The sequence below is a fragment of the Panthera leo genome, chromosome B3 (genome assembly GCF_018350215.1).
Source record: "Panthera leo isolate Ple1 chromosome B3, P.leo_Ple1_pat1.1, whole genome shotgun sequence".
Taxonomy (NCBI): Eukaryota; Metazoa; Chordata; class Mammalia; order Carnivora; family Felidae; genus Panthera; species Panthera leo.
In genome coordinates, this window is record NC_056684.1 from 135,541,078 (window position 1) to 135,564,146 (window position 23,069).

At 39.9% G+C, this 23,069-nt stretch overlaps 1 protein-coding gene across 7 annotated transcripts in view; it reads right to left on the reverse strand.

The window, feature by feature from the left end:
* Nucleotides 1-23,069, reverse strand: part of BTBD7 (BTB domain containing 7) — a 57,634-nt gene that overhangs the window by 6,216 nt on the left and 28,349 nt on the right. For 2 of the 7 annotated variants that reach the window (XM_042944155.1, XM_042944154.1), the window contains exons 2-9: nt 19,334-19,393; nt 18,707-18,915; nt 17,125-17,200; nt 12,436-12,596; nt 8,778-8,921; nt 6,662-6,851; nt 3,471-3,649; nt 1,519-1,965 (exon numbers count right to left, since the gene is read on the reverse strand). In XM_042944155.1, the coding sequence (XP_042800089.1) occupies nt 1,519-1,965; nt 3,471-3,649; nt 6,662-6,851; nt 8,778-8,921; nt 12,436-12,596; nt 17,125-17,200; nt 18,707-18,915; nt 19,334-19,361 (1,434 nt within the window). In that variant the 5' untranslated portion in view covers nt 19,362-19,393. Of the gene's footprint in view, nt 1-1,518; nt 1,966-3,470; nt 3,650-5,930; nt 6,103-6,661; nt 6,852-8,777; nt 8,922-12,435; nt 12,597-17,124; nt 17,201-18,706; nt 18,916-19,333; nt 19,394-23,069 lie in introns of those variants that run through there. The other 5 variants (XM_042944152.1, XR_006204032.1, XM_042944153.1 and 2 more) reach the window with 5 other exon arrangements.

The following is a 23,069-nucleotide window of genomic DNA, read 5'->3' on the forward strand; positions in this document are numbered from 1 at the left end:
GTCTGCTTAGGATTCTCTCTCCCTCACTCTCTCTGCCCCTTCCTTGATCGTGTGCACGTCTGTCCTCTCTGAAAAGAAACTTCAAAATAAAATAAAATTGAAAAAAAAATAGAACTTTGTAATTGTAAAACCAAGGGCTGGGCCAACAGGATGGGAACTTGCCTTATCAAATACTATCGACCTCTGTTGCTTCTTCTTTTTTTAGGGGCTTGGGAGGACAGGTGGGAGAGTAGGTAGCAGGGTATAAAGTGAGGAAAGAATGTAATTTGACCCAAGGTGTACACTAGTCCACAGATTCCAAAAGCTGTATTAAAAAATTTTTTTTAAATGTTTATTCATCTTTGAGAGACAGAGAGAGACAGAGCATGAGCAGGGAAGGGGCAGAGAGAGGGAGACACAGAATCGGAAGCAGGTTCCAGGCTCTGAGCTATCAGCACAGAGCCTGACGCGGGGCTCGAACCCATGAACTTCGAGATCATGACCTGAGCCGAAGTCGGACGCTCAACTGACTGAGCCACCCAGGCACCCCTCCAAAAGCCACACTTTAATAAAGATTCCCTGAATTAATATATGTATCCTTTGTTTTTCTTTTTTTTTTTTAAATTTTTTTCTTTAACGTTTGTTCATTTTTGAGAGACACAGAGACAGAGTGCATGTGGGGGAGGGGCAGAGAGAGAGGGAGACACAGAATCCAAAGCAGGCTTCAGGCTCTCAGCTGTCAGCACAGAGCCTGCCGCAGGGCTCGAACTCACAAACCATGAGGTCATGACCTGAGCCAAAGTCGGACACCCAACCGACTGAGCTACTCAGGCACCCCTCTTTTGTTTTTCTATTGAAGGCCACTGATAATGTGTGACTGAGCAGAAGGACTTAAAAATCACTATTTTTTTTCAGAGGTATTATATAAACAGAAATTCAACCTTTCATTCAGTGCAAAACTGAGCAAGGTCCTCACTTTATTTACTAGCTATTAACGCTAGCTACTGTGGTTCCTAGTCAAATGAGCCTCCTGACGGAAGAGCTTGCCAGAGGCCGACGCAGGCATGAGGACCGATCATCCATCTACTTTCTGAATGGGGAATCTTCTGCCACATTGCTCCTGACAGTACACTTAGCTATAAATAACTTTCCTTTCCTACCCCATCAAAGCATTTGGTAGAAGAGCAGATTCTATAGAAGAGAAGCTAGGGCAGATTCTAGACGTGTGTTTGAATGGAGCATTGTGAAACCGAGAGCATCCAGTGGCACTGCCCAGTAACATCATCCCTTCTAAGTACCTACAATGAACACAAAGACAAGGAAGGTGCCAACCACCCTCCCCACACACCCTGTCTCTCTTCCTGTCTTCTCACTTGGCCTTACCTCCCTCTCTCCATAGTCCTGGAGTCCACGCTTTCGGCTTGGTGGCAATACTTCTGGGCACTGCTGAGTCCCACTAGGGCTCTTGGAGTCAGGGAAACCGCCTCTCATATTCCATGAACATTTTATTTGCCCTAAATTAGTGAGATGTTAACTTACCACTTGTTTCTCAGAAGTTACTGCTGCTGAGGTGGTGGCGGTGGCGGCGGTGGCCACAGTCTGTCTCCCCAGTCCTGTGGTGTTGGTGCAATCAGGTGCTGCTGCTTTAACACCTGGCAAGTAGACGGGAGGGGGGCCGGCTTTAGGGGCCGTTCTGGAGTGAAACAGTGAATGATTACAGGGATAAGAGAATGAACGCGAAGGATGCTGGCTGGGAGGTCTTTGTTTCCAGCCTGCTTTGAGTTGGTTATGGATTGGGGTCGCTGGGGGGTGGTACGGAGGTGGCGGTGGGGGCAAGGGTGGATGGAAGGCCACAAAAGAGTCCAGATCTGTAAACATGGTTTCTGCAGTGGGGGTACTGTTAACTCGACATCTCCCAGACTGTCTCATTGTCAAGAGCGGACTTTCATCCCCAAAACGTTCATCCGGAAAGAACTTGTGAGGATTCTGAAAGATTTAAACAAACAAGACATTTATCAGCAAATTTTCTAGATAGAAATTTACAGGCTGAGAGCATTAAGTGAGATCCTAAGAAAACCACATTCAGCAAGAGTAAAAGGCACAACATTATTTCTCTAGGCCAGAAGCCCAAGAAAAATTTACCTTAATAAAAGCACAAAAGGATAGAGTGGAGTCTCTATAGCCTAAGATACAGCTATCAAGGAGAAGAGCTTAACTAAATATTCCAGCAACCAGGTTGGTAATCTCCTGCAAGATTATGTGATAATGCAAAAGCAGGAAATAAAACCTAATTCAAATGAGTCTTTGCTGAGAAAATAAAATTAAATACCAAAGGACAAAAAGGCATACAAGTAAAGATCCTCCTAGAACTTTCTTACAAAACATCTGCACTCTGTCTGAAATAAAAACTATAAAATACTAATCCTTACCTATTACATATAACTCAGTTTTATGAGCCTTTTGATACACATTATGTAAGAATACTTAATCTGTAAAACTTTAATGCAATTTAAGATACCAAATTAAGATACAGTTTAGAATGTCAAGGGGGAAAGAAATGTATAGTATACAAGACTATTTCATGGATGGAATCCACAGCAAAAAAAAGAAAATCAAGAACCTGTAAGTGGCCTGCTCCCTTGCCTAAGAACATCACACCACACCACATTCCCCTTTGAAGACTCCAGCTAAACAAGTCTAGAGTCAGTGGCAAAAAAAATTCAATCACTTGACCAGACAAAATTAAATTCTACTTTAGGTTCTGATTTAGTGGCTGTGAGCAGACTACTTTACACATTCTTCCTTCACTGCAAAACCAATGCTACTGCTCCTGCTCCTGTACTTGGTCACAAGGGAGTTTTTTTCCCCATGCTGGTTACCAAACAAAAAAAAAACAAAAAAAAACCCACATTCAGTTTTTGATTCTCGTGCTTATAGGATTTGCAACATCATGCAAAAAATTTCTTATTATACGGAAGAGGAGGGGAGAGGAATAAGAGGGGCATCTGGAAGACCTGTTAAGTCTGGTAGTAGGCCACAACCCGAAATCTAGAGACCCAACGAGGGACAGAGAGCAGTGGAAGGTCAGAATTTTCTGCTTCCTTTTTCACCTTTGATGGGCATGCACACCATTAACTTTTAGCAGGCCTATTAGGTATTAAGAGACATAGCTGCTTACATACAGCACCTCTCGTCTTCACAACATCCACTTTATTGGTAAGGAAACTGATACTTGGGAGTGGTTAAGTGGCCCAAGTTAACTGGTGAGCAGCAGAGCCAAACTATAACTTCAGCTCTCCCACCAGAGCCCATGTGCTCCATCTACTCCACACCCCGCCTCCACCCAGGGGGGACTTCCAGGCTATCCCAGACCCATGAGGCAGTGAAAGGGCATGCACTAAGAAGCAGATGCGTGCTGGGAGGGCTCCTGGAATGTCTGAAATACCACCTGCACAGGCTCCCTATTTCACACAGTCGAATGCCATCCCCACCTGCAAGAGCTCTGCAGCCGCGTCTGCAAGACCGAACTCTCTTAACACTCGAATTTGAATTTCATAGCTGACCGTGGCGCCTTCCCCACAGTTGAGTGCATAGGCTCTCTGCACCTGCTCAGTGTGCCGTAGTTCCTGCAGACGTCTAACCATGTCTTTCATAATGAGAAGACGAGGAACTGAAAAAAGAAAAACACTCTGTAGGCAAAATATCTGAGCTGCATCAAAGGTCCTCCACTGAGCACAAGCAAGAAGGCCTGTGTTGTTCTGCATTAGAATTTTAATTTCCTGGAAAATACTAATTTATGTGCTTCTAATTATTTTTTAAAGTTTTAATAAAATTTCACTGTGCTCAAAATGCTGCTGATAATACGAAACAGTTACTGAACTGTCTTCTTAGTTCACAACCTAACTAAAATTTTACTTGCATATATTCTCTTCTACATCTCAGGGTATTTCAGAAATCTTTTAAATATATTCATTCTTTTATTCAAATAAGTTTCTGAGTCCTGGTTATGTGCTAGGTATTGGGCTTGGGTACTGGGGTGCTCAGAATCAAAGATATGATCCCTGTCCTCGAAGAGCTCTAGTTTTAGTGAAGTAAACTGAGTAAAGCAGTAGAGCACAGGCCCTAAGTGGTCACAAAGGCAAACATGTGAAGGATGCTGACGGGACGTGGAGGAAGGGTCCACCTCAGATGGAGGCAGGCAAGAGAGGTTTCCTGGAGGAGGGGAATCCTGAGTGGAGTCCTGAAGAATGAGAGAAAACCCAGGCAGGTAAAGAAAGTAGAGTGAAGGTATGTGTCTCGAGCAGAAGGACAAGGCATGTGTCAAACACGCAGGTGACAGTATGGCACAAGCAGCTGGCAGGATTAGCGAACTCAGGGTTCATAGGTACAAGCAGGAGTAGTGTTAAGAGAGAAGGCGAGAAAGATGGGTAGGAACAGATCACGAATGAGCCTGCATATTACGATAAGGAATTTAAATTATATGTTGTGAACAACAGGTACTCCCTTGTGCAGGGGAAGGAAGGACAGGATCAGGGCGGTGACAGAAAGCGTGCTCTGAGAACAGTGTAAAGCAGGGGTTGGCAGACTACGGCCTGTAGGCTGAATCAAGCCTGCTGCCTGTTTTGTCGATAAAGTTGTACTGGCACACAGCTACATCTATTTGTTTACGTATCGTCTGTGGTTGCTCTTGACAACAGAGTTGAGTAGTTGTGATGGAGACTGCATGGCCCACAAAACTTAAAGTATCTACCAAATGGCCTTTCCAGAAAATGTTTGCCGAGTCCTGGTGTAAAGGCCAGAATGGGAGTAAGGTTAGAGGCAGGAACACCAATTGGGAACCTAGACTAAGGCTATAGCAGAGGGTGGGGAGTCGAGGATGGAGTCTTCTATATCTAAGAGACAAACTGACTAGAGTAGCCACTGGTTATTATTTCTGGGGAAAGGGAGCGACCATTTACTGAGTGCTTACTTTGTTCCAGGCATACTCCTAAGCATCTTACTCATGGGACTTCCTTGAATCTTCATTAACAACACTAGAAAGGAGACATTATATCCATTTTTCAGATGAAGAAATTAATGCTAAGTAAGTAACCTTATCCAAAGTCACATAAAAGTGGCAGAGCCAGGATATGAGCCCATGAGTCTTCTCCAATAAGCTACATGGCCTTCCTTAGAGTGTGGTGGGCAAGGAAGAGGGAAGTATCAGATAACACCAGAACAGGGCCAGGTCTTGTTAAAGCAAGACAAGAAAGGCAACAAGTCCTACTCTTCTGAATGTACTTAATTGTGAATGTCTTTGGGCTTTTTAGATTCAGTTCTAAGATTAAATTATGCTATTTAATTGTATTAATTTGAGCTGATAAAAACCGGCTAATTACTGTAGCTTCAATATCTGCATAAATTAGCTACAGAAACATTTCTCTTCATACTGTTGTCTAATGTATACTTTAAATAAATGACAGTCAGTATTTTGTCACTAGTGGCCAAATCTGATAAGGCCAACAACTGATCAGACATTAGTCCCAGAATAAAATGTGCTCAATTAAAAGTTGTTATTTTTTTTTTAATTTATCCTTAATTGAAACAATATTTATAAGCAGAAAATGAATGAGGCTAGTTCTTTTCCTTTTTTTTTTTTAATTTTTTTTTAAATGTTTATTTATTTTTGAAGGAGAGAGAGACAGAGAGTGAGCAGGGGAGGAGCAGAGAGACAGAGAGAGACACAGAATCCAAAGCAGGCTCCAGGCTCCAAGCGATCAGCACAGAACTGGATGCGGGACTCAAACTCACAAACCGTGAGATCATGACCTGAGCCAAAGTCAGATGCCCAGGCACCTGAATGGGGCTATTTCTAATAGCGCTATACAGTTTGCAATGTGTTTCAATTTTGCAGTAGTAACTGGCAAGAGCTGTAAATCTCTGACCCCCCAGATCACTGTGCATTTTCTTACCTTAAAGATGGACACTAGAGCCCTTTGGTTAAAGTCAACATCACCTGATGCTCAGAAAATTTTGGATATAACAGTTATATCTCAATCTATGGTCGATTTCCTCAAAGTCATCACATAAGCCTGCACTACCAACAGAATTCACAGAGCAGATCCTGGGAAGCTGGATGGATCTCTAGGAAACCAACAGTGATAACATTTCAGGGGACATGTCTAGACTCAAAAGATACAAGTTTATAACTCAAAGAGTCTTCTGTGAGAAATGCTTTATGGTGATGAAAAATCTGAATTCCTTTGAACTAGTGGTTCTCAACAGGAAGCGATTTTGCCCCACAGGGCACATTTAGCAATGTCTAGAAACATAAAAATGTTTTCAAAGGGTTGTCACAAAGGGGTGTGTGTGTGTGTGTGTGTGTGTGTGTGTGTGTGCATGCTACTGGCATTTAGTGAATGCAGATCAGGGATGCTGCTGAACACCCCATAGTGCACAGGACAGCCCCCTCAACAAAGCATATGTCAAGACAGCTAAGGTTGAGAAACTCTGTGCTAACCGGAAAACCTGTATACACCTGTTACTGGAAAATAAAATATGAAACAAAAAACCGAGCTTATTATGAAAACAATGAGTAATGAATTTTGGAAAGCTGAGAGAATGAGCACATATAAAAAAGGCTACAAAAATGATCAGATTATTCATTTAAATATAAATGCCTGACAGAAGGCTACTGCCTCACCTGGAATTTCATTGGCTACGACTGAAGGAGGGCTTGACTGGTGACTGCTGATCTGCTGGTGGCTCATCATGTGACAGCACTGTGGCACGGCGGTACTAACCATGTAAAGCGTGTCTGGCACATTGGACATCCTAACCATTCGCAAACGCACAAGATCTGTTTGTTCCACCATCATCTCGTCCAGCACTGACTGAAAGAACAATTCAATATGAAGAGTATCAGTCAACCATCTCTGTAAATCACATCCGGAGAAAGATTATTACCTTCAGCATATAAAACGGGAAGTAATTTATTGTTTCCAGTGTATGAAGCTTTAAAATAATGAAAGGAGAAAGAACTCCTATCTCTTTAGTTTTGTTGTTTGTTTGTTTGTTTTAGGTAGGCGTCACATCCAGTGTGGAGCCCAACACGGGGCTTGAACTCACGACCCTGACTGAGATCAAGACCTGAGCTGAGATCGAGAATCGGACACTTAACTGACTGAGCCACCCAGGAGCCCCTTTACCTCTTTAATTTTTTTTAAAAGCTCTTAAAAAAAATTTTTTTTGAAGTTTATTTGAGAGATAGAACGAGTGGGGAGGGCAGAGAGAGAGGGAGAGAGAGAGAATCCCAAGCAGGCTCCACACTGTCAGCACAGAACCCAATGCGGGGCTTGAACTCACAACCGTGAGATCATGACCTGAGCGGAAACCAAGAGTTGGACATTTAACCAACTGAGCCACCTAGGCGTCCCAACCTCTTTAATTTTTAAAAAAATATTTCTGCAGCATCTTTGAAATAATCACCTTCTGAAAAATTTGCTTTTAATTGAAGTATTTGAAATTTGAAGGAAGGTATAAAATCAATCAGAAGTAATTTATACCTAAAGTTACTATAAAGAAAACAAGGTATACATGGGCTAAATATCAGATCCAACAAGAAATGTTCAAAATATAAAATACTGAAGATCAACTTTAAATTCAACAGATCTATATATAAACCCAATTGTTAAGTTAGTTTCAGATGAATTTCAACTGCAGAATGTCCAAAATGAAGTAATGTATAAACCTTTTCCACATTTACTGAGGGCAATTATCTATGAAGTGTGGGTACAGCCATCTGGGAACAGGGAAGTCCCAGGAGGACTATCTGATCAGCTCCCTGCTGCCCCATTCTGAGACAGAGCCGAGTGCGAGGTAGTTTATTACAGACCTTTTATCATCAGCTGCAACCCTGGTAAAGGCTGTGATACTTGTGTGCTGTTAAGGACTGAACTTATTTCTGAAAGACGAGACCCAACCATTATGCTTTTTTCCCGATTTCAGACTATTTAAGTGTCAACTACTCAGTAAGAGATAGATTATCGATCTAGTCAATAAAATTAACTTCTCACAATCCTTTCACATATCTTAAGTTAGGAACTCCGACAATCAAAAAAAGAAAAAATTTAAGATAACTTAATTCTATACCCAAACAATGCTTTCCCTGTTAATTTATTTCAGAAAGCTTAATGGTGATTTCTGACTATCAAAGAGTGCCAGTTCCTCAAAAGGCTGTCTCAAAGTTCTCATGGCTAAATACAGCTAATAAAAATCACAGTATTGCATTTTCACATTACCGTATTTTCTTGGAGTTCTTCATATTATAATACATAATTTACTTAGAAAGCCTGAAACTGTCTTAGTTTTATGTACATATTCTGAAACTAAAATATAATTTCCAAAAGCCATTACAGAAGCATTTTGCAAGAAATTGTGTCATTTCTTTAGTTTAAGAAAGACAAAATGTGTGCAATCTTTTCAGAACATTATTCCCATCTTGAAGATCACAAAATACTGACAATCATCTCCGTAAAATTAATTTTTTTCCAACTTAACAATTTGCAACACAACTAAGATAAGAAAAATGTAAAATGCAATTTAATATAAACTAAGTTATAAAGACATGCTTGATAATTAAACATTTCAGAAAACTATTCTGGTGAGTAAACTAGAGTTTACTTTAACTTTCCCTATTATCAAATATTTAGGCTATCTCTAAATATTTTTTACAATGCCACAATGAATATCTTTGTGCTTATAAGCACAAATTATAGTTCATAAAAGGCACTCTAATAACTTAAAATGATTTTCATTACCTTTGCTTCCTCCACATATGGAGAGAATAGTCGAGGACGAACATATATTCCAGCATTTTTTTGCCGTAACCAGGCATTTGACTTTCCACCCTCTGTTGTAGGAAGCATATCTGATGGAGGAGTACTAATCAAGCCTCTTTTCATCTTGGAAAAAAAAAATATTTTTAGATGAACTGAAGATTTGAGTGAACTAGAATATTACTAAGATAAATAATTATGCCTATAAATCATAAAAATTTAGGAATAGATGTTAAATTTCAAAATACTCCTAATGTTTAACAATATTTCAAAAATTCAGCAATAAAAAGGTACTACAATTTACCACTTTTCTCTATACAGAGGAAAGATGTTTTTAAAAGAAGAGCTATAATAATTACAAATATAATGAGCTGGACCAGTTTTCAGAACTTTTAATGAAAACCAAATTCTATTTTTTTCCTTACTCATCTAGACATGGATTCCATCCTCCCCCCTCCCCCCAAAAGACAAAGGAACATCTTGGGCCTAGATCTACAGTACAAGGAGACAGGCAGTCTGCATGGTGGTTAGGGGCGGGAGCTCTAGGGGAAGGAAGACTTGACACGAAACCCTAACTCCCCATTTAACAGCTGCATAGACCACAGACATGTCCCTTTTTGGTTTTTGAATGTTTTATTTTTGAGAGAGCACAAGCAGGGGAGGGGCAGAGAGAGGGGGACAGAGGATCTGAAGCCGGCTAACACCACTGACAGCACTGATAGCAGTAAGCCCCACGTGGGGCTTGAACTCAGGAACCTGAGCCGAAGTCGGATGCTCAACTGACTGAGCCACCCAGGTGCCCCCGCAGACATGTCCTTTTATCTGAGCTTCACTTTAAGGGCTTCTAGATGGCCCTGGAGATGGAACACTGCACATCTATACGTGGTGGCCCTGTTGTTTCCGTGTCTATGCTGGGAGAAAATAAATCAAGTACCTACAGCTCCTAAGGTGGTTGTGAGGTGGTCATGAGGTAAAAGCACTCCACACACACTAAGAGTGTTTTAAGGTTTTAACAGCATGACTAAGCAAACTTTCACTGGGGACTTAGGCATGAAGCATGGAATTAAGAACAGGGATAGGTATTTTCTAAAATTTTTTTTTAATGTTTATTTATTTTGAGGGAGAGAGAGACAGAGTGCGAGTGGGGAGAGGGGCAGAGAGAGGGAGACACAGAATCTGAAGCAGGCTCCAAGGCTCTGAACTGTCAGCACAGAGCCCGATGCGGGGCTTGAACTCATGAACCGCAAGATCATGACCTGAGCTGAAGTCAGACACTTAACTGACTGAGCCACCCAGGCGTCCCAGAGATAGGTATTTTCTAACTCTACTAAACAAAAGTTCTAAAGTATTTTTCTAAACCAAATTCAGAGTTCAATTTGGTTTGTGTCCTAGGTTTTAAACAAAACCAAACATCGTTTCTCCAATATTAATCTTATTAAATATAATAAATGTCTAATTGCTGCATTAGTTAAAATTATTTTTAACTAATAAAATATAGCATTAGATAGTATTTAGGAAACAGGCAAAAACTCGTAACCCTATTTCAACCATAATAATGCTGATATATTTCCTGCCAGTATTTTTTAAATGGGTGTTTACAGAATTGAATTCTAGAATACATAAAAATGCATTATTTTGTATACTTCTAAAATTATATTCCATTAACATTTTTCATGTTGCTGTATTAGTTTTTATGACTATTGTTCAGGGCAGCAAAATACTCTTTTGAGTAGTCATACTATAGTTTACTTTTATTTTTTTCTGTTATTAGACATTTAAGCTATTTCCAAATATTTAAGGACAATGCTACTAATGTACCAGCTATGCTTCCCCTACGGGATGGTAATATTATTTCAAAAATTATTGACTTAATAGGTGAAAAAAATGGTAACTTATGGCTTTATTTTGCTTTCTTTGGTGTGTGTGATTACTAGTGAGACTGACCATTTTTTCTAATCAGAAATACCATAAATATTTAATCATTTCCTTCTAGTTTTTCCATATTTCGATTTAATATTTAATTCTTCAATCTAACAGGGATTAATTTTGTGTGCAAGTGAAATGAGGGTTTAACTTTAAACAAATTTCCCCTAGCTCATCAGCTAGTCTAGCAATGATTCACTGATTTCTGATAGATTATTATATGTTTAATTCTCTCTTAAAATTTATTTATTTTGAAAGAGAGAGAAAATGAGCAGGAGAGGGGGGGAGGGAGGGAGGGAGGGAGGGAGGGAGGGAGAGAGGGAGAGAGGGAATCCCAAAGAGGCTCCGCTCTGTTAGCGCAGAGCCGAACACAGGGCTCAAATTCACGAAACCGTGAGATCATGACCTGAGTCGAAATCAAGAGTTTGACACTTAACCAACTGAGCCACCTAGGCGCACCTATGTATTATGTACACTATGTATTATGTACGCTCTTATGTATTAATTAGGATCTTTTTCCCAGCTATTTTGTCTCGTCTGTTTTTCTATCATCACAGATTAAATATCTAAATTGTTTTGTTTTGTTTTGTTTTATTTTTATTTTGTTTTAAAGTAAGCTCTAGGCCCAATATGGGGCTTTAACTCAGGACCCTGAGATCAAGAGTCGCATGCTCTACCAACTGAGCCAGCCAGGCGCCCCTTGAGTTTTATAATGTATTTTAAATTCTGGAAGAGTTATCCTTTCTTCATTATGTTCTTTTGAGAGAGCTTAAAAAAAAATTCGTACCAAACAAACAAACAGCAGGGGGGGAAAAAGGGAGGAAAACCAAGAAACAGACTTAACTACAGAGAACAAACGGATGGTTACTGGAGGGGATGTGAGTGGGGGTGAAATAGGTGATGGGAATTAAGGAAGGCACTGATTGTGAGGAGCACTGGGTGTTGGTAGTAAGTGATGAATCACTAAATTCTATACCTGAAACTAACATTACACTGTATGTTAACTAACTGGAATTTAAATAAAGACTTGGAAAGAAAAAAAATTAAAAAAATAAAACATTTGTATATAATGGAAAAAAAATTCTTATTGGGTTTTTTCCAGATGACTTTTATGTTTCTGAGCAGTTGAAAAAACTATGTCTATAAACAATGCACTAACGTTATAAGCCAATTTGTATACAATATTTATAATATTTATTTTTCACATCCATTAATTCAAGCAATTACTGGTTTAAAAAATTCACTTTGAAAAAATTATGAAAGTAACATGATCAGCTCCATTAATCTTTAAAGTACAATCAGAAGATTCTATCATCCTTTTCACACTAAACCAATCTCCTTCCTTCCTGCTCCCTGATATATTGCTGTGTTTGAAAAGTCTCCAAAGGTAATTTCTACCCTTTCCTTTGTGAATAAGGATCTACTTGATCTACGCTGATAAATGGCTGAAGTAACCTCCTCTGGAGACTATCCTCTTGAAAAAGTGAGACCGCTATCCCCACTTAACTCTCATTCACCCAACCTTTAGCTGTGCCAGTGGCCAACACTGGGGACATGACATGGTGCAAAACACGTCTGTCTCTGTCCTCGTGGACTTCACAGTTTCACGGTACTCTTATTAGTAGAAATTATGTATGATGATTAAAAAAAAAGATAAGCCTGCACATTTTGGTACATTTTATTTTCATGAAAGGGATGAATGAAGAAAGACACTTACTGCATCACTGAGGACTTCACTGTTTATGGGTAAGATGTGTTCAATTCGCACAAAAGGTAAGAGAGAAGAAAGGATCTCTCTAAGCTCTTCGATGTCCAGGTCTCGTCTTTTTACGCCTCTTCTGTTCACACTGTGGGCAGTGCCACTCAGTAAGTTTGGCTCTATGAGACAGAAAATGAGAAGTCTCCAACCAAATCCAAATTTTCAAACTTTTCTCTCTAGTATGCTTTCAGTAACACTCTTTATACTTAGGTGCATCTGCTTTAAAAAGGATTGTAATTTTTTTTTTTTGTCTTAATACCTTTAACAGAGATGTTCTTCGGCAAGGCAAAAGCATGATGTCAACTTTTAGGATAACTTTTTTTGATTGTTTTGCACTACGGAATAAAGAATTATTTTCCATATACTAATTCAAAGGAGAAAAGAGGATAATCTATTAAAATCTAGTTTGACCAAGGGCTTTTTTTTTAAGCTTTCTCATTGCTGTGACCAGTTTTTGGTACAATTAAGGGCACTACAGGGCAAGTGGTATTTCTGGTCACTGTAGGTTATCAGTGTACTCATTAGGCTACCATATGTTTACCAGCAACTTAACAAGATATTAATTACCTGGTATCTAAAGCAGCAAAACCTAATGTACACTGTATTTAACTCTGATTTCTATGATAGTCTCCTAAGTTTCTTACTATGGGAATGTTAACTGCAAAAAGTGACCCTTTGATCTCTGACATGCAATATATTTCCACCGTCCAGAGCAGAGAGTCAAGGTTTTCTTCATTAGGTATCAGTGAAAGGGGAAGATCTGGAGTACATATAACCTCATGATACTGAGGTAAAAAGAAAAATTACTTAAATTTTGGGAATATGTAATCATGTCTATAATCTAGGGACTGTATTTTTCTTAAAAAACAAGATCTTTATCATTCACAAATATAAATGCTGCCTTTTTTGCAAATACTCTATAGGCAAACAGGCATTTCCTTTAAATCATGTGATAGGCAGATGGATAGAGAGATAAAGAAATAATTATTTTTGAAAAGCTAAGCTTTTTCTGGCATCATTCAATAAAACTGTTGCGAGCATGTGGAAAAAAGGTTTTTTTTTTTCCTTGCCTTGCTATGATTTGGCTTCATACTTACACAAAGCATTGCTTTTCAAAAAGAAAATTTCCCCTTAAAGTTGTGAAATCTTAGAGAAGACTCCCAAATACATCACAGCTAAGGGCAGAACCGTTATATATAAAGGTGACTAAAAGGTGCAGCCTGGTTTGCTTAGGTTCCTTCTCATTCTCATCCCTGTGAAAGAGTCTTCTGTTCTAACCTGGTCTGAAAACTACTATTTTAAGGGAAATTTTATCGGGGTGCCTGGCTGGCTCAGTTGGTTGAGTGTCTGACCTCAGCCCAGGTCATGATCTCATGGTTCACAAGTTCAAGCCCCATGTTGGGCTCTGTGCTGACAGCTTAGAGCCTGGAGCCTGCTTTGGATTCTGTATCTCCTTCCCTCTCTGCCCCTCCCCTGCTCACGTGCTCTCTCTCTCAAAAAAAAAAAAAATTTAAAAAAAAATTAAGGGAAATTTTATCAAGGATGCTCATTATCTGCCCAAAATAAATATGACATTTCATCATTACCAACCTTGCATCAGTGAACAAACCCATGGCCTACAATGATTATGAAGAATTATATACACTCTATTCTTATTATTTGGAGTAATCATATTCTATAGAGTCATTGTAAACACTTTGTAAATATTGAACCACTGCTCCTAAGGGAAAACACATGGTTAGGTTCCTGTGAGCCTCTGGTCCCAACAATTTTGTCAACCAATCAAGACATAACCTTTTTTTAAATGTATGTTTCTGTTTAAAGACACCTTATTAATATATATTGCTGATTTATTAACATTGAATCATAGCTGACAGCACTGTCACTCATACCTGAACGAAGCTTGTTTAACTCATAGTTTCTCTGTAAGGCACATCACAGCCTTCCTGTGCTTAGGGACACTACACAGCACTAAAAGTTACACTCGGAACCCATTGTGATCAGTGAGATCACACCCCCATAAAATACGAAAAACATGGCCCTTAACAGACTGTGAAAAGGACCTTGTTTGCAGTGTGAGAACTTAAATAAGAAGGCACAGTGTCATTCGGTTCCACCTTAAGCTGGGAACATGTGCAACAGAGAACTCAAAATTTTTGTCACTCTGAGCATGTCTGCAAATGACCGTGAAAGTGCTGTAGGTACTGATTTTGAGGCTGTAAATAAATTTTAGCAGATAGGTGAATTTACAAATATAGAACCTGCAAATAAGAAGGACAGATGGTATACTGGCATTTCAAAAAGTCCCACATTAATACTAGTGGCTTTAATATTAAAAACCATTCACATCTGATGGGGCACCTGGGTGGCTCAGTCGATTAGGCACGTGACTTTGGCTCAGGTCATGATCTCATGGTTCATGGGTTCAAGTCTTACATTGGGCTCTGCACTGTTAGTGCAGAGACTCTCTCTCCCTTCTCAGCGTGGGATTCTCTCCCAAAACAGATAAAAACTTAAAAACAATCACATCTGAGAATTGCTAATGGCTCAAGCAGGCTACAGAAAAATAAATTAGGAAAAATAAGAGGTTGTGAAAGGCAGGCTTAGCTTGCCTTAAAACGTGACAGAACAACTCTGTAAGTGCACTAAAAATCATGACTTGAACACTTTAAATAAGTGAACTTCATGATATGTAAAGTATATCTAATTAGATACAGCCATCAAAAAATGACAGGAAAGGGAAATCTGTATTTTTCTAAATTAAAATGTTTTGAAAAAAATGTTTTGATTTGGGTTTGCTATATAGAGGAACACACCACTCTTTGAGGGAAGGAGCATGCGTATGATGTTTCCATCTCTTCTGCAGTATCCCTAGATGGAAACCATTCAAAAGCATTATTTTTCCTTTACCTTCTACAAAATTTAAAAACAAACAACACATTAGGCTTTTTTGGGAGGTAGTCCTATCTTTTTTTGTTGAGGTAAAATTCACATAACATAAAACTAACCATTTTAACCTTTTTTTTTTTTTAAAGATTTTGAGAAAGACACAGCATGAGTGGTGGGGGCAGGGGCAGAGAGAGAGGAGAGAGGGGGGAGGGAGGGACAGAGACAGAGACAGAGAAAGAGAGAGAGAATCCCAAGCAGGCTCTGCGCTGATGCAGGGGCTTGAACCCATGAAGCCATGAGATCATGACTTGAGCCTAAACCAAGAGTCGGACACTTAACTGAGCCATGTAGGTGCCCCACCATTTTAACCATGTAAAGTGTATAATTCAGTGGCTTTTAGTATATACAAAGTTTTTCTAAAAAAACAACAAGAAATTTTTTTAAATGTGTTTATTTAGGGGCGCCTGGGTGGCTTAGTCAGTTAAGCATCCAACTTCAGCTTAGGTCATGATCTCACAGCTTGTGAGTTCGAGCCCTACGTTGGGCTCTGTGTTGACATCTCAGAGTCTGGAGCCTGCTTCGGATTCTATGTCTCCCTGTCTCTCTGCTTCTCCTCTGCTTGCACTTTGTCTCTCTCCCTCTCAAAAATAAATAAACATTAAAAAATAAAAAAAATAAATAAATGTATGTTTATTTATTTTGAGAGAGAGCATGCACATGAGCAGGGAGGGGGTGGGAAGGGAGGGGGAGGGGGAGGGGGAGGGAGAGAGGGAGAGAGGGAGAGAGGGAGAGGGGGAGAGGGGGAGAGAGGGAGAGGGGGAGAGAGGGAGAGGGGGAGAGGGGGAGAGGGGGAGAGGGGGAGAGGGGGAGAGGGGGAGGGGGGGGGAGAGGGAGGGAAAGGGAGAGAGAGGGAGGGAGAGGGAGGGAGAGGGAGGGAGGGAGAGGGAGGGAGGGAGAGGGAGGGAGGAGAGGGAGAGAGAGGGAGAGAGAGGGAGAGAGAGGGAGAGAGAGGGAGAGAGGGAGAGGGAGAGGGAGAGGGAGAGAGAGAGAGAATCCCAAGCAGATTCTGCATTGTTAGCACAGAGCCTGATGTGGGGCTCCAACTCATGAACCGTTGAAATCATGACCTGAGTTGAAATCATGAGTCAGAGGCTTAACTAACTGAGTCACCCAGGCGTCCCCAGTATAGACAATGTTACACACACACCACCGCTATCTAATTCCCAAACATTTCCACCAACAATATGCTTTGTTAATATTTTAATCATTAAATAAAAATTTCATTCTAATACTTCTATAAATTGGTATATAATACTCCATGTATTATTAAGCACATACAGAGGTAACATTAAAAGTATGCTTTAAAGTTGTAAAATGAAATTTTCTGGTTTCTTTCTTTCTAAATTTTTTAATGTTTATTTATTTTTGAGAGAGAAAGAGACAGAGCATGAGCAGGGAAGGGGCAGAGAAAGAGGGAGTCACAGAATCTGAAGCAGGATCCAGGCTTTGAGCTGCCAACACAGAGCCCAATGTGAGGCTCGAACTCATGAACTGTGAGATCATGACCTGAGCCAAAGTTGGACGCTTAACCGACCAAGCCACCCAGGCGCCCCTCTGGTGTATTTATTTCTAACAAAGTGTACTCTTCTCCACTAAAAATTTCTATTTTCACCAGGCAATAGTGGCTACTGTCAAGACTGGTACACAGTATGCTTCTGGATAAAAAACTTATAGTATAAGCTAATTTTCTGAGCTTACCTCTGTCAGCTATTCTTTTCATCAACTGATGCTCACCCCATTTAATCAGATATTTAAGGATATCTTGTTCACTTGCCTATAATAAAAAAAATGGTTTCGATTTATTTTAGTGAAATTAGATAAATGGCAAGTTTCATAATGACTGTACCTAGGTGATAATGTACACGGTGCGCGACTTAGCCACATTTCACTATACACTGGCTGTTTGAAATGTTCCATTAAAGCTGTGGTCTACCAACACCAAACACACAAGACCACTCTGCATGTGTTCTGTCCAGTAACCTACCTCTTGGCTCCAACTAAATCTTTTATTCTTGTGTTCGTCTTTATCCTATTCTCTTCACCTATTTTAAACTTACTGGTTTTTCTGTATGGTGTCTACACAGCTGCCTTCAATTCTTTTTGGGACAAGGTGGAGATAAATAGACGATACTAAAAGTGTACAGATACCAAGTGATTACTATCTCCTGCAAGAACAGAAAAAACAGGTATGGCAACCTGCTCGGGCAGAGAGACTACCATCCGCACACGGTATGCTACTGGCTGGTGAAGGACCCTTCAAGCACAATCTGCGAAATGGCGAGGCGCCTGTCATTTTTTGCACTTTACTGAAAATCTTAGAGCAAATCTAGGCTGCTCTCAAAGGTTTTTACCTTATAAGCAGAAACGCAAAGCTTTCTAAAGACAATAATCTGAAAGACCTGACAAACTAACTCCCATAATGTACGCAGTCTGGATCAGGACAACGAAACAAGGTTAATGAACACAGATCCTAAATAAATCAAATCCAATTACGACATTTGTACTGCAATCAAATCACAGGTGCTAAGTGGATTATTTACCTCTGCGCTTAGTTTCTGACTGGGATGGAAGCACTTTTACAATTTTCCTAGTACAAATATAAAGAAAGAGGAAATGGCTCAATGGGTTTATGTTTTTATAACATTAAAACTGTTGTATAGTTTCCGGCATAAAATTCATACAACCAATGCCAAAAAAAATTAAACTTGAACATATGTTACTTGAAAGTATTTTTTGCAATATTTTAAACCTATTGTTGGTTTAAATTACCAAATTAGATTGACATATATAAGTCAATGACACAAGAATTTGCTAAAAACTACTTCTGATTAAAAATAAATAGTTGAAAACATTATTGTATTTGGGAAAGGCACATACACTGAGTTTTTATAAGCATTTGAGTGGATCGGAAATTGAATACTACTCTTACTGTGTGCTTAAGCTACTGTCTACAGTCTAAGTATCTGATACTCCACGAAAACCAATAAATTGTTATAGTGGATTAATGGAAGCCAAGAAAATCACTGTTGGGATATGCTTCTGACCTTGCCTACTGCCTCCACCCCTTTGGTGTAGGTGGTTGGGACCTGGGCTTATTCACAATGCTGAGTCATAGCAGCAGGGGCACAAAGGGCCAGAGAGCCAGAAGGCTTTTCCTGTACACATCTGAAGAGGGCATCCCTGGGTGGGCCAATCTCCCTAGATGGGAGAATAGAATATAGATGGGTTTTCTGGTGCACATATGGATGACAATGAATTTGAGAGGTGCATAAATGATTACCTGTAGGTAGTCAGACTGGATAGCAGTAAGCAGATGATCTTTGCTGAGTTCATAAAAAACATCCGAAGTCATGACCTGGGAAAATTCCTCACAGAGGAAATGTAAAGCTTGTCGGTGCACCCATTTAGAGCCATATGGATGAGAGCTCCACTTGAGGATGGCAATTAAGGTATCTAATGAGATGCTCTCAGCAATGATATCCTCACAGCCTAAAAGAGAAGGCAAATACTTCTTAAGATTAATCATAAATATTGTTTATTGAACATTAGTGTGTTAGACACTATACTTAAAAGTAGCAATAGTAAAAAAGAACAAGGAAATAAATAAAATTTCATGGAAATCACCAAGACTTGGTGGAATGGGATAACAATAGGTAACAATAGACTATAACATCTTTAGGAAATCTGCTTTTCAATAGAGACAGATCCACAGAAAAAGGCAGAGAATCTTCACAATTGTTTAAAAAAGTAAGTATCTCTGTGCAAATCCAACACTTTGAGTAAAACACTCTAGTGGAGAGCACTGGACCAAAGGGGAAAGAAAAGAAGGTAGAAATGATACAATTGTGGGAAATAACCAGTCAAAGGAAGGGTACAGATGACACTTGACTGCTAAGAGAATCCACACCTGGGAAGACAGGTGGGCTATCTTCCATGAACTAGTAGGACATCTGTTCTTTGCATCATTCTAAAAATGAAAACAAAACAAAACAAACTTGTTATTATTGATAGTTTAATCCCTCAGCATAGAGACAACATAATGTAACTTTATGCTCATCTGAGATTAATTCTGATGAATTAAAATGAAAGAAGTAGGTTTTTTTTAAAAAAAATATTCATTTATTTTTGAAGGAAGGAGAGACAGAGCGTGAGTGGGCAAGGGCAGAGAGAGAGGGAGACACAGAATCTGAAGCAGGTTTCAGGCTCTAAGCACAGAGCCCGATGCAGGGTTTGAACTCACAAACCACGAGAGCATGACCTGAGCTGAAGTCGGTCCCTTAACCGACTGAGCCATCCAGGCACCCCAAAAGAAAGAAGTAGTTTAAGTGAAAAGGACCAGGCTTCTGGAAAAAGTGACTATGACACTCTATGGGCTCAAAGAAGTGAAGATAACCTGAGGATAGTCAACTATTTTCCTTAGGAAAGACCATTTCAAAATACTGATACAAGATAAAAGTAAAATCTGAGTGACAAAGCTTATGGAAGGGAAAATTGCTGAAGTTGGACGGAAATTCTTTATAACTAAGTTTACTGTAAAATCAAAAGGAATCCTGATAATTTGGGAGGAAAAAAGAAGCGTTTACCACTACCAACAACAAAAATGAGGCTAGAGAGGCTGCTCTCTAATGAGCCCAAGGCTTTGAAAGATACAGCCAAAAGAAAAGGAATCGATGAACTCCAGAGACTTGCAAAGCTCAACATCACTGTGAAACCATGAAAGGCAAAGACAGAAAGGTAATGACTATGGTCACCCTTTCCAGGTGATAGAAGATCATTAGCAGCCAATACAGAGTGCAAAAAATAATGCTTCATTCCCTTTTCTGATACGGTACCAGATAAGGAGAACATCATAGAGAATCGTGTAACCTGATTTCTGCAAAGCATTTAACAATATACTTCTTGATGTTTCTAGAAGACAGAGAATGCTGTCTTCACTGCATGTCTAGCACCTTCTTGCCATGGCAGGTGCTAAATAAAAATTTGTTGAGTGTGCAAACGAGATCTTTGCAGATCAGATGAAGAGCTGTAGATGGATGACAGAATGGTGTTAAGGGAACCACTTGGAAGTGGCACTGATTAACGTGGGGGATGGAGTGTGGGTTCTGTTTTCTTGATGTTATTCAAGAACTTGAATGAAGATGTGGAAAATATGCTTCAAAATCTCCAGGTGACCGAAAACTGGGAAACACAAAGACACACTGGATGACATGATCATAAGTGGCTACACAGATGGGTCAAAATGAGGGTGAAACAGAACCAGGAAAATTAGAAAGTTCTATATTTCAATGAAAGAAAATCAACTGCACAGCAGATGACAGGAGAGAGCTAGTTTAACCACAACCTATGTAAAAATACTACCTGGGTACCTTAGGGGAACGCATGCAAGATGGGACATCGCTGCTGTAGAGCTGAAGCGATCTCAGGCTTTTAAGATTCAAGCACAGAGTCCTACTCAATGGAATAATGCTGCATGCTCTACTGTGTATGGAGTGTTGTGTTCTACTCTGGGCCCTGTGTTTTAGATGAAGCATTGACAAAACACCAGAATTCTCAGAGGAGAGCAAAAGAATAGTAGAGAGTTTGAGCCCTGTCACAGAAGAAAAGCTCCAAGCAACCAAGATTACTTGGCTTATGTAAGAGAAACCTGAGGAGAGACACAGGAAGTGATCTTTAAATGTCTGACAGACCTTCATGAGGCAGAGGAGAAATAACCGACTTCCCTGTTGTTCCAAGGGCAGGTCCAACATGTGGATGTTAAAAGAAGGGGACTTTGCCTCAATACTAAGAAATTTCTAACAATTAAATTTGTTCCCTTCAAAAACATAAAAGGATCCTTCTAGAAAAATGCAGGAGCAAAGGCTGAATCATCACATAAGGGACAGAGTACAAAGAACCCCTATGCTGGATATGGAGCAAAGGTCAGAGAGTACCCGAGACGCTTCCATCACAAAGATAAAATCATTTTGAGAAAAGTGGTAACAGAGCATCAACATAAGACTAATCTCATCTAAAGATTAAAGATTTATTTAACATGAGATCCTGAGAAGGAACACTGAGACCACCACAATGAAACATGCATGTAAACAACACCCAACGATGTGTATATGTGCTAATGAGGAGTGAGAAATACGGAGAAGTTCTAGACAGCTCTCATGAGTTTATGAGCCAAATGCCCAGCTGAGGAGGACAGGCCTCCTCCAGTAGCTAGAGGAAGACTTGTTGTGAACAGGCACTGGACTAGGGTTGGGGAGAATGGGTCAGTCTGAGAGATGTGCTTGGGAATGAAGCAAGTGAAGCTAGAGAGAAAGTGGTTACTGAAAAGGATGTATCACAATCCTATGAAACCAGGATATTGGCAGAGGTGAAGAAAGAGAATTAACAATAACATCATATATTTAAACTTCTGAGGTTTTCAAAGAAGTGAGACATGACAAGAAAAAGTGGCCTTTGAAATCAAGACATACTGGACTTGAAATCGCACCTTGGCCACCTAGAAGCTAAGTCATTTTGCATAAATCCTTAACCTCTGTGAGCCTGAAATATTCTCATTTGTAAAACTGGGATTATACTCCTGACTCAAGATTGTTATGAGATTTAAACGAGACTGTACTCTTGACACTCTTCATTTGTTCATCTGGCAGTACCTACTTGCCAAGCACTGTGAATACACTGCTCTTTTCACCGCACATCTGTCCCCCATGGCCTTAACTCCCAAAGCATCCTCGTGATTTTCAAATCTACATATAGTTCCAACCCAGAGCTCCTTCCTGACTCCCAGACTCACCCCTTCAACTTCCCACCGGGGAGTTCTGGGGCTCTTCTGCAGACCTCTTAAATGCAAGTCAATTCGTTTCCTCTGGGAAATCTAGAACCCCCCATCTTTTTTTATTAGAACAAATTTTTAAATGTTGTTATTTATTTTTGAGAGACAGAGAGACAGCATGAGCAGGGGAAGGGCAGAGAGAGAGGGAGACACAGAACCCTAAGCAGGCTCCAGGCTCTGAACTGTCAGCACAGAGCCCAATGCGGGGCTTGAACCCACAAACCATGAGATCATGAGCTGAGCTGAAGTCACTTAACTGTCTGAGCCACCCAGGTGCCCCTAGTACCCCCCTTCTTCACCCCTGCTTTAGAGAAAGATACCTCTTTCTCCCAGTCACCAAAGCCAGAAATCTTAAGTACTATTACTGATTCCTTCTGAAGCCCACATGCACTCACCATCAAATGCTGTTCATTCTATTCTTATTTTAAATCCATCCCCTCCGCTGAATCTCTACCACCTCCCCATTTCAGAATCTGATACTTTCTCCCCGCATTACTGAAATAGCCTCAAAAAGTTCCTTTCTCCCTTCCAATCTGTTCTCCATACTGTTGCCAGATGATCTTTTAAAATGTAAATTAGATTATATATGTAACAAATTATTCAATAGCTTGCAAATAACTTCAAGATAAAATCCAAACTACATATTCTTGATGGTCTGGCCCCTGCCAACTTCTCCAGTTCCATTCCTGCTCATATTCTACATTCCAGTCATACTGCATTCATTACTTGCCATTTCCTAGAGTTCCACCAAACTCTCACCTCCAGGCCTTTGCATATGTTGTTCCATTTTTCTGAAATGCTCTTTTTTATGTTGTTTTTT